At 48.9% G+C, this 13447-nt stretch overlaps 1 protein-coding gene and 1 non-coding gene across 5 annotated transcripts in view; one reads left to right on the forward strand and one right to left on the reverse strand.

The window, feature by feature from the left end:
- LOC121189547 (LIM domain-binding protein 3-like) overlaps positions 1-13447 on the forward strand; it is a 32378-nt gene that overhangs the window by 9383 nt on the left and 9548 nt on the right. For all 4 annotated transcript variants that reach the window (XM_041049769.1, XM_041049768.1, XM_041049770.1 and 1 more), the window contains 4 exons: positions 2554-2705; positions 4147-4216; positions 7462-7484; positions 10049-10237. In XM_041049769.1, the coding sequence (XP_040905703.1) occupies positions 2554-2705; positions 4147-4216; positions 7462-7484; positions 10049-10237 (434 nt within the window). The remainder of the gene's footprint in view (positions 1-2553; positions 2706-4146; positions 4217-7461; positions 7485-10048; positions 10238-13447) is intronic.
- Positions 1770-1843, reverse strand: trnat-agu. Its single transcript has one exon. It is a non-coding gene; the product is annotated as a tRNA-Thr (tRNA).

Consider the following 13447-nt stretch of genomic DNA (forward strand, 5'->3'; position numbering starts at 1 on the left):
CTGCAGCTAAGTATCAGAGGACTGTGTGTGTGTGTGTGTGTGTGTGTGTGTGTGTGTGTGTGTGTGTGTGTGTGTGAGTGTGTGAGAGTGTGTGTGTGTGTGTGTGTGTGTGTGAGTGAGTGTGTGTGTGTGTTACAGGCTCATCCAGGTCTCAGCTGCTGTGTCTCCTGTTTCCCTGCAGACAGCTGAAGCAGATGGTTAAAGGACACATTCACATTTTCTCATTTCAAACAGTGCTAACGCGTCTGTCTGTGAAGTGAAAGACTTGGTTTCGTTAATTGCTCCTGCTGTCCACGCTGAGGACACACTGAGGACAGAATCCACACTTTGAGACGCCTGTGACGTGTTCCTCCTCTGAACGTCTCAAACTTTCATTAGAAAATGTTCAAAACCCAAATTTTTCAAAAGAGAGAAAAAGAAAAAGCTCCAAAGACCTGAGAGTCGATCTTCTCCATCAATCATCTGACGACCCCTCAGGTTTATCTGCTGACCCTTTGGAGCAGCCCGACCCCTAGGTTGGAAACCAGTGGGCTAAACTCCCCCCCGTATATAAAGTGGTTCAGACCAGCTCCACCTGGATCAGCTATGACAGGAAAACGCTGCTGAAGCATCGATGACTGAGGATCAATGATCTGATCAGAGACCAGTCACAATCCGTCTGTTCCTGAAACTCCTCCTATACCTTTGTCTCCAGCCTCCTGTCTCCAGCCTCCTGTCTCCAGCCTCCTGTCCTCGGCCTCTTGTCTCCAGCCTCCTGTCTCCAGCCTGCTGTCCTCGGCCTCTTGTCTCCGGCCTCTTGTCTCTGGCTGTCCTCCTCTTCCCTCACCTCCTTCTCCCACCTCCACTTTCTCCTCGTCACAGTCCTCCTTCGCCTCACCTTTCTTCTCCTGCTCCTCCTCCTCTCCGTCCTCCAGAGGTCAGAGGTCACAGCATTCAGGCTGGGGCAGAAGTGAGTGCTGTGGATGGAAATAGAGGGATTGTGGAGGAGTGATGGGAGAGCAGAGAGGGGCAGGAGGGATTGTGGGAGTAATTGGACTGAGTGTTTGGGGCTCAGCGGGGGTTAGTGCTGTATGGACAGCTGTCCAGGCTGTAACACTCAGGCATGAACACTTGTGTCCTGTCATTGTGTTCGCGGCGCCACAGAGGCCTCGGGGTTATAGGCCGGCCCTGTGAGGGAAAGGTCACGAGGTCAGATCTTTCAAACGCAGCAGTGTTTCCATCAGAGGCCGACGGTCGTGCTCAGGTAAAATCTGAGCTCACGCTCTGCACCGAACCCGGAGGATCAGTCCCAACAGGTGTGGGCTGCGTTTGATCCATAAACCAGAGCTCTGCCGGTTTCTGCCGGTTTCCTTCTGCTCCTGTTTGTCAACCTCAGTCTGGATTTTCCGTCCCAGAATCGTAGCAGGGCTTCAGCTCTGGTGTGAATGCTCTGAGGTTCTGGTTCTGAAGTCTGGTGTCTGTCTGCGTCCTGCAGAATGTTCTGGACTCGTCATGAAAAGGTTTTTCTTTTCGTCCTCGTGCTTCTCAATCAACAAGCTCATTTCACATTTTCCAGTTTTCCTGTGAACACCTTTTTTTTAGTGCTGTAACTAAGTTTGGATTTGAGCTGTTAATTTTTCGCTCCTGTTCTGTTCTTCATTCTGTCTCTGTTAGAAAACGTTTCCCCTGCAGTCAGAAACAGAGTCTGTGTTCTGATGTTTCCAAAGAAAACAGCCGCCTCAGAGAAAAGAGCTGGAACATGCAAAGTAAACATCACAGCTTCGGGTGTGAGGCGCTGCTGGGATTTGAACCCAGGATCTCCTGTTTACTAGACAGGCGCTTTAACCAGCTAAGCCACAGCGCCGCGCTTCTTCTTCTGCTCTCATATTAAAGCTGTGCTCAAATCCACAGTGTTAAATATGAGCGGCGCAGTGTGTGATCTGAGCAGCACCCAGCTCACATCAGAGCGACCGACTGTCTGTGATCGTCAGTCAAACACTTTCCTTTCATTTTAAGTGAATTGAAGTAGTTTCAGGTTCAGATTTCCTCAGGATTGTTTGCACGCTCCGTGTTCCTCTGACTGTGCTGTGAATGCAGGCGTGTCCTCGCCGTGTCCTCGCCGTGTTCGCTCTCAGGTGAACGGCGGCAGAACTTCACTCCTGAGGTGGATTTTCAGATTAAAGGGACTTTAATGATCAGGCGGTTTAATCATGAGCGTATTGATGGAATATTTTCCCATTTGATTGATTGTTTCATGGAAAACACTGAAGCTTTTTCCGTCCGGCTTTTCATGATTAAGTGATTGAAGGATTCAGACTGATGTATGCACTGACCTGTGACATGTGTCACATTTATCACACACAGCAGAGACCCACATCCAGGATGTCAAAAAAAAGACAAAAACCAAAAACAGCTCGACTCGTGTCCTCGTTCTTCATGTGCTTTGTTTTTATTCTCAGTTTGTTTTATTCCAGAGTAGAAGAAGAACGTCTGGACATTTCACAGTTACATCACATGTTTGATTAAAGATTCTTGGAGTAAAAGTGAGATCTAAAAGTGTTTGTGTTTGTACAGATCACTCCAGGCAGCAAGGCAGCGCAGGGTAACCTGATCCAGGGTGACGTTATCGTCGCCATCGATGGCGTCAGCACTGACGGGATGACTCACCTGGAGGCTCAGAACAAGATCAAGATGGCCAACTACAACCTGGCACTCACCATGTCCAAGTAAGACCCAGGGGTGGAAAGTAACTAAGTACATTTACTCAAGTACTGTGCTTATGTAACAGGAAGTACTGTGACTGAGATACTGTAACTACAGGAAGTAGCGAACAAAACTGAACTTTCATAAAAGCAGACTGAAGCGTTCCTAACGTAACGAACAGAAACACGAGGACCAGCTTCTCTGATATTACACTGAGACATGGAGGATTAGAAACTGGTCTTTGGGTCCAGTCCTGAACCAGTTTGGTCTTCAATGCTGTGGAGAGACAAACACTGGGCTCAGCCTGAAGGTGTCTGAGCGACCAGATCTGATAAGCTCAGTGAGGAAATGAATGTGGGTCCACACACAGAGCTGAGAGCGGAGTCTCATAACCTCAGACCCTCTGGGTGATGAAGATAAGACGTTTGGCTGAGGATGAGGAGCCGCTCATGGTTTTTCTCATCACTTTTTCATGTCATTCACGTCGTGTTATTAGTGTAAAGTGGACTGTGAAGCCTGTGGTGGACGGGAGGAGACACAGGTCAGGAAATATGATGTGGAGCTCCGACACAGTGGCAAATATAATGGAAGCTGTTTGACCTTCTGGGTGTGTTCACTCACCATCGCAGCTCTCAGATGAATAGATTCCTTCTGTCCAGCTCGTCCTCGTCCACCTCGTCTCAGACCCGTGACCGGAGCGGGACGCAGCAGGACTGATTTCAGTGTGATAAGCTTTGTGTCCTACTTTCTGTCCTTTTCTTCCACTAACTGATTTCATTGAATGTTTCTGATGTGGGTTTTCTCTTCTGGAGGACAGTTCATTCTTTCTACATGAACCACAATATTTAGTCCTTTTATTTCTTGACCATGAAATTCTCAGCAGCACTTTCTATAGTCAGCGTGCTCTGACCTCTGACCCCGACCTCGTCCTCCCCTTCTTGTTTGTGGCAGAGAAATAGGAGCTATTTCTTTTCTTTTCTTTTCTTTTCTTTTCTTTTCTTTTCTTTTTTGCTGCCTTGTGTCTGATGTTGACACAGATTCAGTTCTGTTGATACGTAAACAGTGTTTCCATCACAGTGACCCACATACTGAAGGATTTCATGGATAAATAAAATGCCTGCACACTGATCTCTTAATGCAGCCTGGTTTTACATTTACGTAACAAATTCCTCCAAATTCCTCATTTTACATTCAGATAACAAGCAGGACGTTATCATTCCTCAACAAAGACCTTTGTAGTTTTCTGTCCTGAAAGTGAAGATTTCCTGTAATTTTCCATCTCGCACTGTGAAGTCGTCTCTCTCTGTGATTTCTCCTTCCTCAGAATGATGTGATGATGTTTCATGTTGTCCTCTTACTGCTGCATCAGTGTGTGTCAACATGCTTCACATGTTTCCATGTTGTTTTCTTTCCTGTTCCCACGTGTTGATCATAGTTTGTTTGATCATTGTTTTTTTCCTGCAGGTCAAAGCGTCCCGCTCCGATGCCGGCACCGAGAATGGACGCCACTATTCCCGTGATCCCTCACCAGCAGGTAACTTAACCCACGATGCATTTCTGTCACTGCAGGCTGCTGCGGAGGACTGCTGTCCTCAGCTCTGCCCTGAAACTGAGCTTCTGTTATCGATCACAGCAGGAGCGTGTCGTTAAGTCTTTACCTCCTGAAGCATCACAGCGTTAAGGTGCGAGGTTCCTCAGAGTCACATGACAGAGGAAATACTGAGGTGGAAGTCAGTACAACGGGAGCGAACAGATTATTAAACTGCTGAGGAAGAAATATTCAGAGAAGATTTCAGTAAATATTCAAGAAGTTGGAGTTCATGAGAACGACAGTGAAAATATTCAGTTCTTCGTATCGTTTGAATCTTTCAAACATTTTCTTCTCTGGTTACTCGTCTGCCTGTGCTCATGTTTTCTTGTGTTTGTATTTTCTGATCCATGAACGATGAACTTTCTGTGCCTGTGTACGTTTTTTGATTCCCGTCCATGATGTCAGCATGTACAGCACTGAGCGAACGTTTTAGGCCCTAAAACTAAAGTTATCACGTTTTCAAAAATAAATAAATCTGCTGTGACCCCCCTTTACCTTTAAACCAGCCCCAGTCTCCTCAGTGCACCTGCTCACATGTTCTCAGGCACCTGTCAGGTGAACCTGTCTCTTCATGTGAGGATGGATCATGATGGATCTGGACCATCAGACGTCCTGATGGGACTGATGATGGAGAAGAATCTAAACATACAGATCCTGAAACCTTTGCTCAGTGCTGAGTTCAGGTCCTGTTCAGACTGGGCCAACAGAATACACACACACACACACACACACACACACACACACACACACACACACACACACACCCTCAGACTGAGGGAGAGTTGTGAGGTTTCAGTCACAGTGATTTGACGCGATAAGCTGCTGCCCCCTAGTGGCCACAGGAAGAAAGAAGAAAAATACCCATTCCTGCAAGTTTCCCCCAAAATACAAGAAAAATTAAATTAAAAATGTTTGGTGTAAAGTTCATAAATCTAAAAATCTATATCTTAATCCCTGATGATGAAGATGATGTTTGATTAAATGTTTCTCATGATCAGTTTTTCATCCAACAGCAATTATTTATTTCATGGTCATTATTTCATATATCAATGCATTTATTTACTAATCATCACAGGTGATGATTCAGTGTTTGACATTTTAAAATACTTTTTCAAATAAATTAAAAAATAAGATGCATAAATATTTATGTATTTTACTTTCAGGCTCTTATGTTTTAAAAAAACGCAGAATACTTAAAAATCTTATTGTGACATTTTTACATCTTTTACTGTAGAACTTGCTAATTAAACATATTGATCAGATATTGATAGATCTCTGCTCCTTCCCCCTCTCGTCTCTTCCCCTCTGACTCCCCCTCTCCCTGACTCCCCCTCCTCCACCTGAAGCCTGAGTCGGGGCAGGTCAACGGCCGCCTGTCGGCCTGCAGCGCCTCCTCCGGGCCTGTAGAGGCAGACTCTCCCGGGAGGAGAGCCGCTGCAGTCAGCCCCGCTCAGAGGAAGCAGTATAACTCCCCCATCGGCCTGTACTCAGAGGAGACTCTGAGGGAGATGGCAGCGATTCAGGCGGGTCGACCTGCGGGGTAGGTAGAGACGAAGAGGCCAGACGAGACGCGTAATTAAAGGTTAACGAGCAAAGGAGGAAACGTGGCAGGAGGTTTAAAGTCACTTCGTTACATCAGACGAACATTCGCTGTTTGTCAGATACTCAGATTACTCAGATTACAGTACCTGACCTCGGCAGCAGCTCCACCTCTGTAATCATTTACCAACATTATTCTGCCATGTTGACCAACACGTCAGCACAGCACCTCTGTAGGACAAATGTCTCACTCTGATTTGCGATTGATAATTAGACCTCTGCTGACCTTTGACCTCGAACAGGAGAAGACAAGTGGGCGCTTCAGAACATTCAGTGTTTTAAAATCTCCCAAAGACAAAACCTGGGCTGAAAACAAGGGAAGTGAAGAATGTTTGGTGTTCAGATCTAATGATGATGATGATGATGATGATGGAGACTGTTAGTGAGGAGGAGGATTAGGCCTCTCTCTGGGTTTAAAGTGAAGAGGACACCTCATCCAACACACACCACACACACCACGCACACCACACACACCATACACCACACGCACACCACATGCACACCACGCAAGCAACCTACCATCCCCTAACCTTAACGCGAGGATTCCCCCTAAAATTTATTGATTTGTGTTGTGAGGACTTGTTTTTTGTCCCCAGAAGGAAGTCAAGTCCCCACAACATCAGTAATACAAGAGAAAAACACACACACACACACACACACACACAATCCTGTAACAGATCAAAATACACACATCCACTTTAAGCGCTCTCAGCTCTGAGCACTGCAAAGCTGTGATGAGAGGTGAGTATGTGACGCACGCACACACACGCACACACACACTCACACACACACACACACACACGCACACACACACTCACACACACGCACACGCACACACACACACACACACACACAACATGCCTGTGGTGTTTCCTCAGTTCACAGTGTGATTCAGTTACTGTGTCACTGAAGAGGCCAAACACCTGTTGGTTCCTCTGGCTGCTTAAAGGTCAGGGAACCTTCTGGACACACACACACATTATTGTCTTACACCAATGATGAGGACACTCACTGACAGAATCAGGTGTCTGTGACTCACACAGGTCCTCACAGAGATAGAACTGAGCATCGGGGGCGGGACAGACAGGTGAAACTGGTTCGGTGGTTGTCGGTTGAAGCGGGGATGAAGGTGGGAGTGATGTGGCCGCTGACCAAGTCTGTGGCGACCCTGTAACTGGTTTCACAGAGTTTCTCTGACAGTGATTTAACAGGAAGCTTCAGTTCATCAGAACGAAATCTTCTGGCTGTAATGAGCAGAGTGAATCTTCTTCTTTACTAAAATTATTACTAATATCAGTTTCTTTTACATCATGGAGAATCTAAGATCTAAGAATGTCTTCACTCACAGATTTGACCCAGTCCTCGGTCTCACCCTGGGCTCCTCTCTGACCTCTGACCTTTGTATCTGCCCTCTCTTTGGCCCGGCAGAGGTTGTAGTGTTGTTATAACCGTTCCTCTTCATCCCTCAGGTGAAGGACGTCGCTGAGCCGCTGGACTCACCAAACCTCTGTCATTGTGTTTTCTAATGACTTCATCTGCTCTGTCTTTCTGTCTTTGCTCTCTCGCCTCCCTGCTGGTGGCCAAACCAGGTTTTCCCTCCCACTGCTCCCAAGTTAGTATTCTCTCCTGCTGCCTGCATCGTGGCTGCGTTTGCTCTGTGGTGTCGTTTTCAGGCATGGTTTGGTTCTGTGGTTGACTTTAGATGGACTGTGTATTGTAGTTTTGCCCGTTGAGTCGCAGTTGTGTTTCTTTCAAACCTCTGGTTGTGGTGTGCTGCCAGTCATCAGTACATCAGGTGCATGGAAACATCTGCAGACGGAAGCTCCTGGAACTTTTCATAGTTTTTCCCTGCACACAGCTGACCAATCACTGCGAGGTGGACGTGATCGCTGCTCCTGTTTCCTGGAGAGTCAGGATTCGCCAAACTTTAATGATCCTCAGGGAAACGTCTGAGAACCACTGATTCCTAACGTGTCCGTGTGTGACAGTCACAGTCTGACGCATGTTTCTGAGCTGCTGTGACGTTTCCTGGTGGAAGCATGTGGATGTTTGAAGCATGAAGCTTGATCAGTTCTTTATTTCGGTCAAACTTCTCGTCTCTAACTGATCCGTCCGATCCTGCTGTGTTTTGTTTTGTTTGTTGTGTTTTTATTTGTTTTTGTTGTTGATAGATGACAGAAGCTTTGGACAATGGGGAGCACAGGACATGTTTTCAGTTCATGTAATGAGGAAATCTGTATATTGTTATATAATAATATGGAAACTTTATTAGCAGCAGACATGAAGCTGTGGTCGTGGTAAAGAGGAAGTGAGGTCACTGACTGTAATGATCTGCTTAGTTAAGTTTCAGGTCAATGATTCAGGGAAGAGCTTCAACTTCCTGTGATGCTCTCCCCCTCCTCCTGACCATGCTCAGTTCTGGTCGGAGCAACTGGTGTGACTCTGGTCTGATTCTGGTGTGACTCTGGTCTGACTCTGGTCTGACTCTGGTGTGATTCTGGTGTGACTCTGGTCTGACTCTGGTCTGACTCTGGTGTGACTCTGGTGTGACTCTGATCTGATTCTGGTGTGATTCTGGTGTGACTCTGGTCTGACTCTGGTCTGACTCTGGTCTGACTCTGGTGTGACTCTGGTCTGATTCTGGTGGGACACTGGTCTGACTCTGGTCTGACTCTGGTGTGACTCTGGTCTGATTCTGGTGTGACTCTGGTCTGATTCTGGTCTGATTCTGGTGGGACACTGGTCTGACTCTGGTCTGACTCTGGTGTGACTCTGGTCTGATTCTGGTGTGACTCTGGTCTGATTCTGGTCTGATTCTGGTCTGATTCTGGTGTGAATCTGGTGTGATTCTGGTCTGATTCTGGTGTGACTCTGGTCTGATTCTGGTCTGATTCTGGTGGGACACTGGTCTGACTCTGGTCTGACTCTGGTGTGACTCTGGTGTGATTCTGGTGGGACACTGGTGTGACTCTGGTCTGACTCTGGTCTGACTCTGGTGTGACTCTGGTCTGATTCTGGTGGGACACTGGTGTGACTCTGGTCTGACTTTGGTCTGACTCTGGTGTGACTCTGGTCTGATTCTGGTGGGACACTGGTGTGACTCTGGTCTGACTCTGGTGTGACTCTGGTGTGACTCTGGTGTGATTCTGGTGTGACTCTGGTGTGACTCTGGTCTGACTCTGGTCTGATTCTGGTGTGACTCTGGTGTGACTCTGGTCTGATTCTGGTGTGATTCTGGTGTGACTCTGGTGTGACTCTGGTCTGATTCTGGTGTGACTCTGGTGTGACTCTGGTGTGATTCTGGTCTGATTCTGGTGTGACTCTGGTCTGATTCTGGTGTGATTCTGGTGGGACACTGGTGTGACTCTGGTCTGACTCTGGTCTGACTCTGGTGTGACTCTGGTGTGATTCTGGTGGGACACTGGTGTGACTCTGGTCTGACTCTGGTCTGACTCTGGTGTGACTCTGGTCTGACTCTGGTGTGACTCTGGTCTGATTCTGGTGGGACACTGGTGTGACTCTGGTGTGACTCTGGTCTGACTCTGGTGTGACTCTGGTCTGATTCTGGTGGGACACTGGTGTGACTCTGGTGTGACTCTGGTGTGACTCTGGTGTGATTCTGGTGTGACTCTGGTGTGACTCTGGTCTGACTCTGGTCTGATTCTGGTGTGACTCTGGTGTGACTCTGGTCTGATTCTGGTGTGATTCTGGTGTGATTCTGGTGTGACTCTGGTGTGACTCTGGTCTGATTCTGGTGTGACTCTGGTGTGACTCTGGTCTGATTCTGGTGTGACTCTGGTGTGACTCTGGTCTGACTCTGGTCTGATTCTGGTGTGGCTCTGGTGTGACTCTGGTGTGATTCTGGTGTGACTCTGGTGTGACTCTGGTGTGACTCTGGTCTGATTCTGGTGTGACTCTGGTGTGACTCTGGTGTGATTCTGGTCTGATTCTGGTGTGACTCTGGTACATGTAAAATCAGCAGCACAGGATCTGATTTGTTGTTTGTTTGCTGTGAGCGTGTTTCTTCTTTTTAACAAACTCCGTCACCTACGTCGCCTTCTTATCGCTTCCCTTTCACCTTTTCCTCCATCTGTCATTCTCCCTCCTTTGCTTCCCTTCCACTCTTCCTCCTCCGTCACCACCCGTCCACTGCCTCATCGCCCCTCCGCCCGACAGCGCCGGCTTCAACCCCGGCGTGCTGAAGGACACTGCCCTCTCCACCCATACACCCATAGAGGTGAAGGGCCCTGGCGGTAAGGCCACCATCATCCACGCCCAGTACAACACGCCCATCAGCATGTACTCACAGGACGCCATCATGGACGCCATCGCAGGACAGACACAGGCCAAGGGGCACGATGCTGGGTAAGAGCACCACCTCCTCCTCCTCCTCCTCTCCTCCTCCTCCTCCTCCTTCTCTCCCCCTCCTCCTCTTCCTCCTCCTCCTTCTCTCCTCCTCCTCCTCTCCTCCTCCTCCCCCTCCTCCTTCTCTCCTCCTCCTTCTCTCCTCCTCCTCCTCCTTCTCTCCCCCTCCTTCTCTCTCCTCCTTCTCTCCCCCTCCTTCTCTCTCCTCCTCCTCCTCCTCCTTCTCTCCCCCTCCTTCTCTCTCCTCCTCCTGCTCTCCTCCTCCTCCTCTCCTCCTCCTCCTCCTCCTTCTCTCCCCCTCCTTCCTCCTCCTCCTCCTTCTCTCCTCCTCCTTCTCTCCTCCTCCTCCTCCTTCTCTCCCCCTCCTTCTCTCTCCTCCTCCTGCTTCTCTCCCCCTCCTTCTCTCTCCTCCTCCTGCTCTCCTCCTCCTCCTCTCCTCCTCCTCCTCCTCCTTCTCTCCCCCTCCTTCCTCCTCCTCCTCCTTCTCTCCTCCTCCTTCTCTCCTCCTCCTCCTCCTTCTCTCCCCCTCCTTCTCTCTCCTCCTCCTTCTCTCCTCCTCCTCCTCTCCTCCTCCTCCTCCTCCTCCTTCTCTCCTCCTCCTTCTCTCCTCCTCCTCCTCCTTCTCTCCCCCTCCTTCTCTCTCCTCCTTCTCTCCCCCTCCTTCTCTCTCCTCCTCCTCCTCCTCCTTCTCTCCCCCTCCTTCTCTCTCCTCCTCCTGCTCTCCTCCTCCTCCTCTCCTCCTCCTCCTTCTCTCCCCCTCCTTCTCTCTCCTCCTCCTCCTCCTTCTCTCCCCCTCCTTCTCTCTCCTTCTACGTTCACGCTGCTGGACGTCACAGTAGTTAATCCCACACACAGTCCTGTCCTTGGCAAATACACTTCCCTCCTCTTCCTCCTCTTCATCCTTTGTGTTCTCACTTTGTCGTCTGTGGACTCACCTCCTCCTTCCCCTCCTCAGTCCGTTGGCTCAGTGGGGAGCTAACAGCTGATGTGGTTGGTTTGAGCAGTGCAGTGATCTCGGCTCTGGTTGTGCGAGCGTGATGTCCAGGTTTTAGTGCCGAGTGTCTGTTGTGTGTTTGTAGTCACTTATATTGCAGCAGCGTTTGTGTTCACGAGGTGAACGTGCAGCGTTTGTTTTATTCCTGGGTTTTGTCGTCTACCTTCTGCCGTGTGCTTCCACCTGCTCGTACAGTATCATGTGATCCAGCAGCAGTTCTCTGTGCGTGTTCTCCGGCTGGAGTCTGGTTGTTGCATGTTGCCTTTTTTATTTTCCGTTTCTTTCTGTGAAACGTTATAAATTTGTTTCTTCAGCTCAAACTAACAGTCAGTTTTCTGTCCTGTTGGAAAAAGTAAAATGTAATGAGGAGACAAACTGCCGTTTATATTCCCGATGAACCAGCGTCAGTCGTCAGCGCGAGGCGAGCGGACCAGTGAAACCAGTTAGTGTGTCTGTGCAGGCAGACACTGAATGTTCTGAGGCCTCTTCCTTCCTCTGCTCTGTGTCTGTTCCTCCTGTTTCTAACAAACAAAAATCAAACCTGGGAAAAAAACATTTGCTGCTTCGGGAGTTTGAAATCGTTTCCTTGTCGTTTCCTTCACTGCCTCCTCTGTCTCCATCTTCCTCTTCATTTCATGCAAAATCAAATCAACAGCAGCTCAGTCTTGCTTTATTTTTATTTATTCATTCATTCATTCATTCATTCATTCTGATGCTTGTGTCTTTCTGGATCAGGTCGTAGATTTTAAAAATATTTTTGGACTCCGTGGTGTCCAACACTTTACCGTCTTCACTGATCCCTGGGACTAAAGCGTTTTCTTTAGTGTCCTGACTCTCTGTGGTATTTTGGGGGGGGTGGGGGCGGCGGCCTCTCTGTGGTTGCAGTACTCTCCCAGTTAAAGATCGTCTCGTAGACAGCGCCTCCCCAGTCTATCAGGCTGTCCAGTCTGCAGAGAAGGACCCGGACCTGGGCGAATGGGGCCGCCGCAGCGTCAACATGCAGTCCAAGTCTTTCCAGGTCCTGGCCCATATGACCGGAACCAAGTCCTGTGAGTTTCCTTTTCCTGATGTTGTTTTAGTGGACCTTCATTTTTCATTCTCACTGCTTTCAGAAGTTTTTACAAGCCAAACAATCAGTTGACCTGCGTTAAAGCAGAGAAGGTTTTGAAACTGAGGACGTCCACTAATGTCTCCTCTGTGTCTTTCTGTGTCTCTCAGTACCAGAGGAGGAGGAACAGGAGGCACTGAGGAGGAGCAGGTAGGCAGCAGAGCTCCATTAGACAGCTGCTGACCCCCGGCTCCTCACCTGCTCACTCTGCCCCGCCCCATGCACCTCTGCCCGGTCTCCTGACACCCCCCCCCCCCCTCCACTCCTCCCCCCACAGCCCCGCCCATAAAAAGCCTGGATCCTAAAGACCATCTCTGAGTCCGACTCCAGTCTCTGTGCAAACTTCAGTCAGTGCCTGAAACGATCCTGGCGACTTTCATCCAGCTCATATATCAAATCGCTAACAGAGACAGTTCAGTCTGAAACTAAAACCACATGAGGGACGTTCAGGGACCAGGGTCAGGACTGAGCTTAGAGACAAACTGCAGAGGACGAGCTCATTTCACACAGAGCCTTAAAACCGTGACATGAAATGAAACAGATCAGAAACTTTGATCAAACTGACTTTAATGAGAAGAGTCATCAGTCACATGTCGTACGTATGTTCACATACACAACAGCACTGAGATGATGCTGGTTTCAAACTGCTCAGAAACAAAAAGGATTTTCCCGTGTTCAGTTTTAAAACAGGATTTGAAACCGGGACACGGAGCAGCTGCTGAATCCACAGCTGGTCTGTGACTCGGCCTGGAGCCTGTCTGCTGTTGTTGTTTCAGTGTTTCTCCAACAGATGGTCTGAAATCCCATCACAGTGTTTCCTCCTGCACAGCTACAGGCTGCGCTAACTGAGTAACACGCACAGTTTATCAGAGCGTGCGGGTCGTCTCAGTCTCTGAGAGGACGACAAACCTTTTAACCACCCCCCGACTCGTCCCCCCGTCTGTCCAGCACTGATGGATGGAGCTTTCTCTACTCTGTGCACTTATTTAATCATCCCTCCATTATGCACAATCGACCACTGCTGCTTCCTCCTGAAACACAACTACCCCCAACCCCACCCCCACCGCCCCACCTCTCTACCCCCCAGCTGGCCTCCGTCCCTCGTCAG

This window comes from Toxotes jaculatrix, chromosome 11 (assembly GCF_017976425.1).
Source record: "Toxotes jaculatrix isolate fToxJac2 chromosome 11, fToxJac2.pri, whole genome shotgun sequence".
Lineage (NCBI taxonomy): Eukaryota > Metazoa > Chordata > Actinopteri > Toxotidae > Toxotes > Toxotes jaculatrix.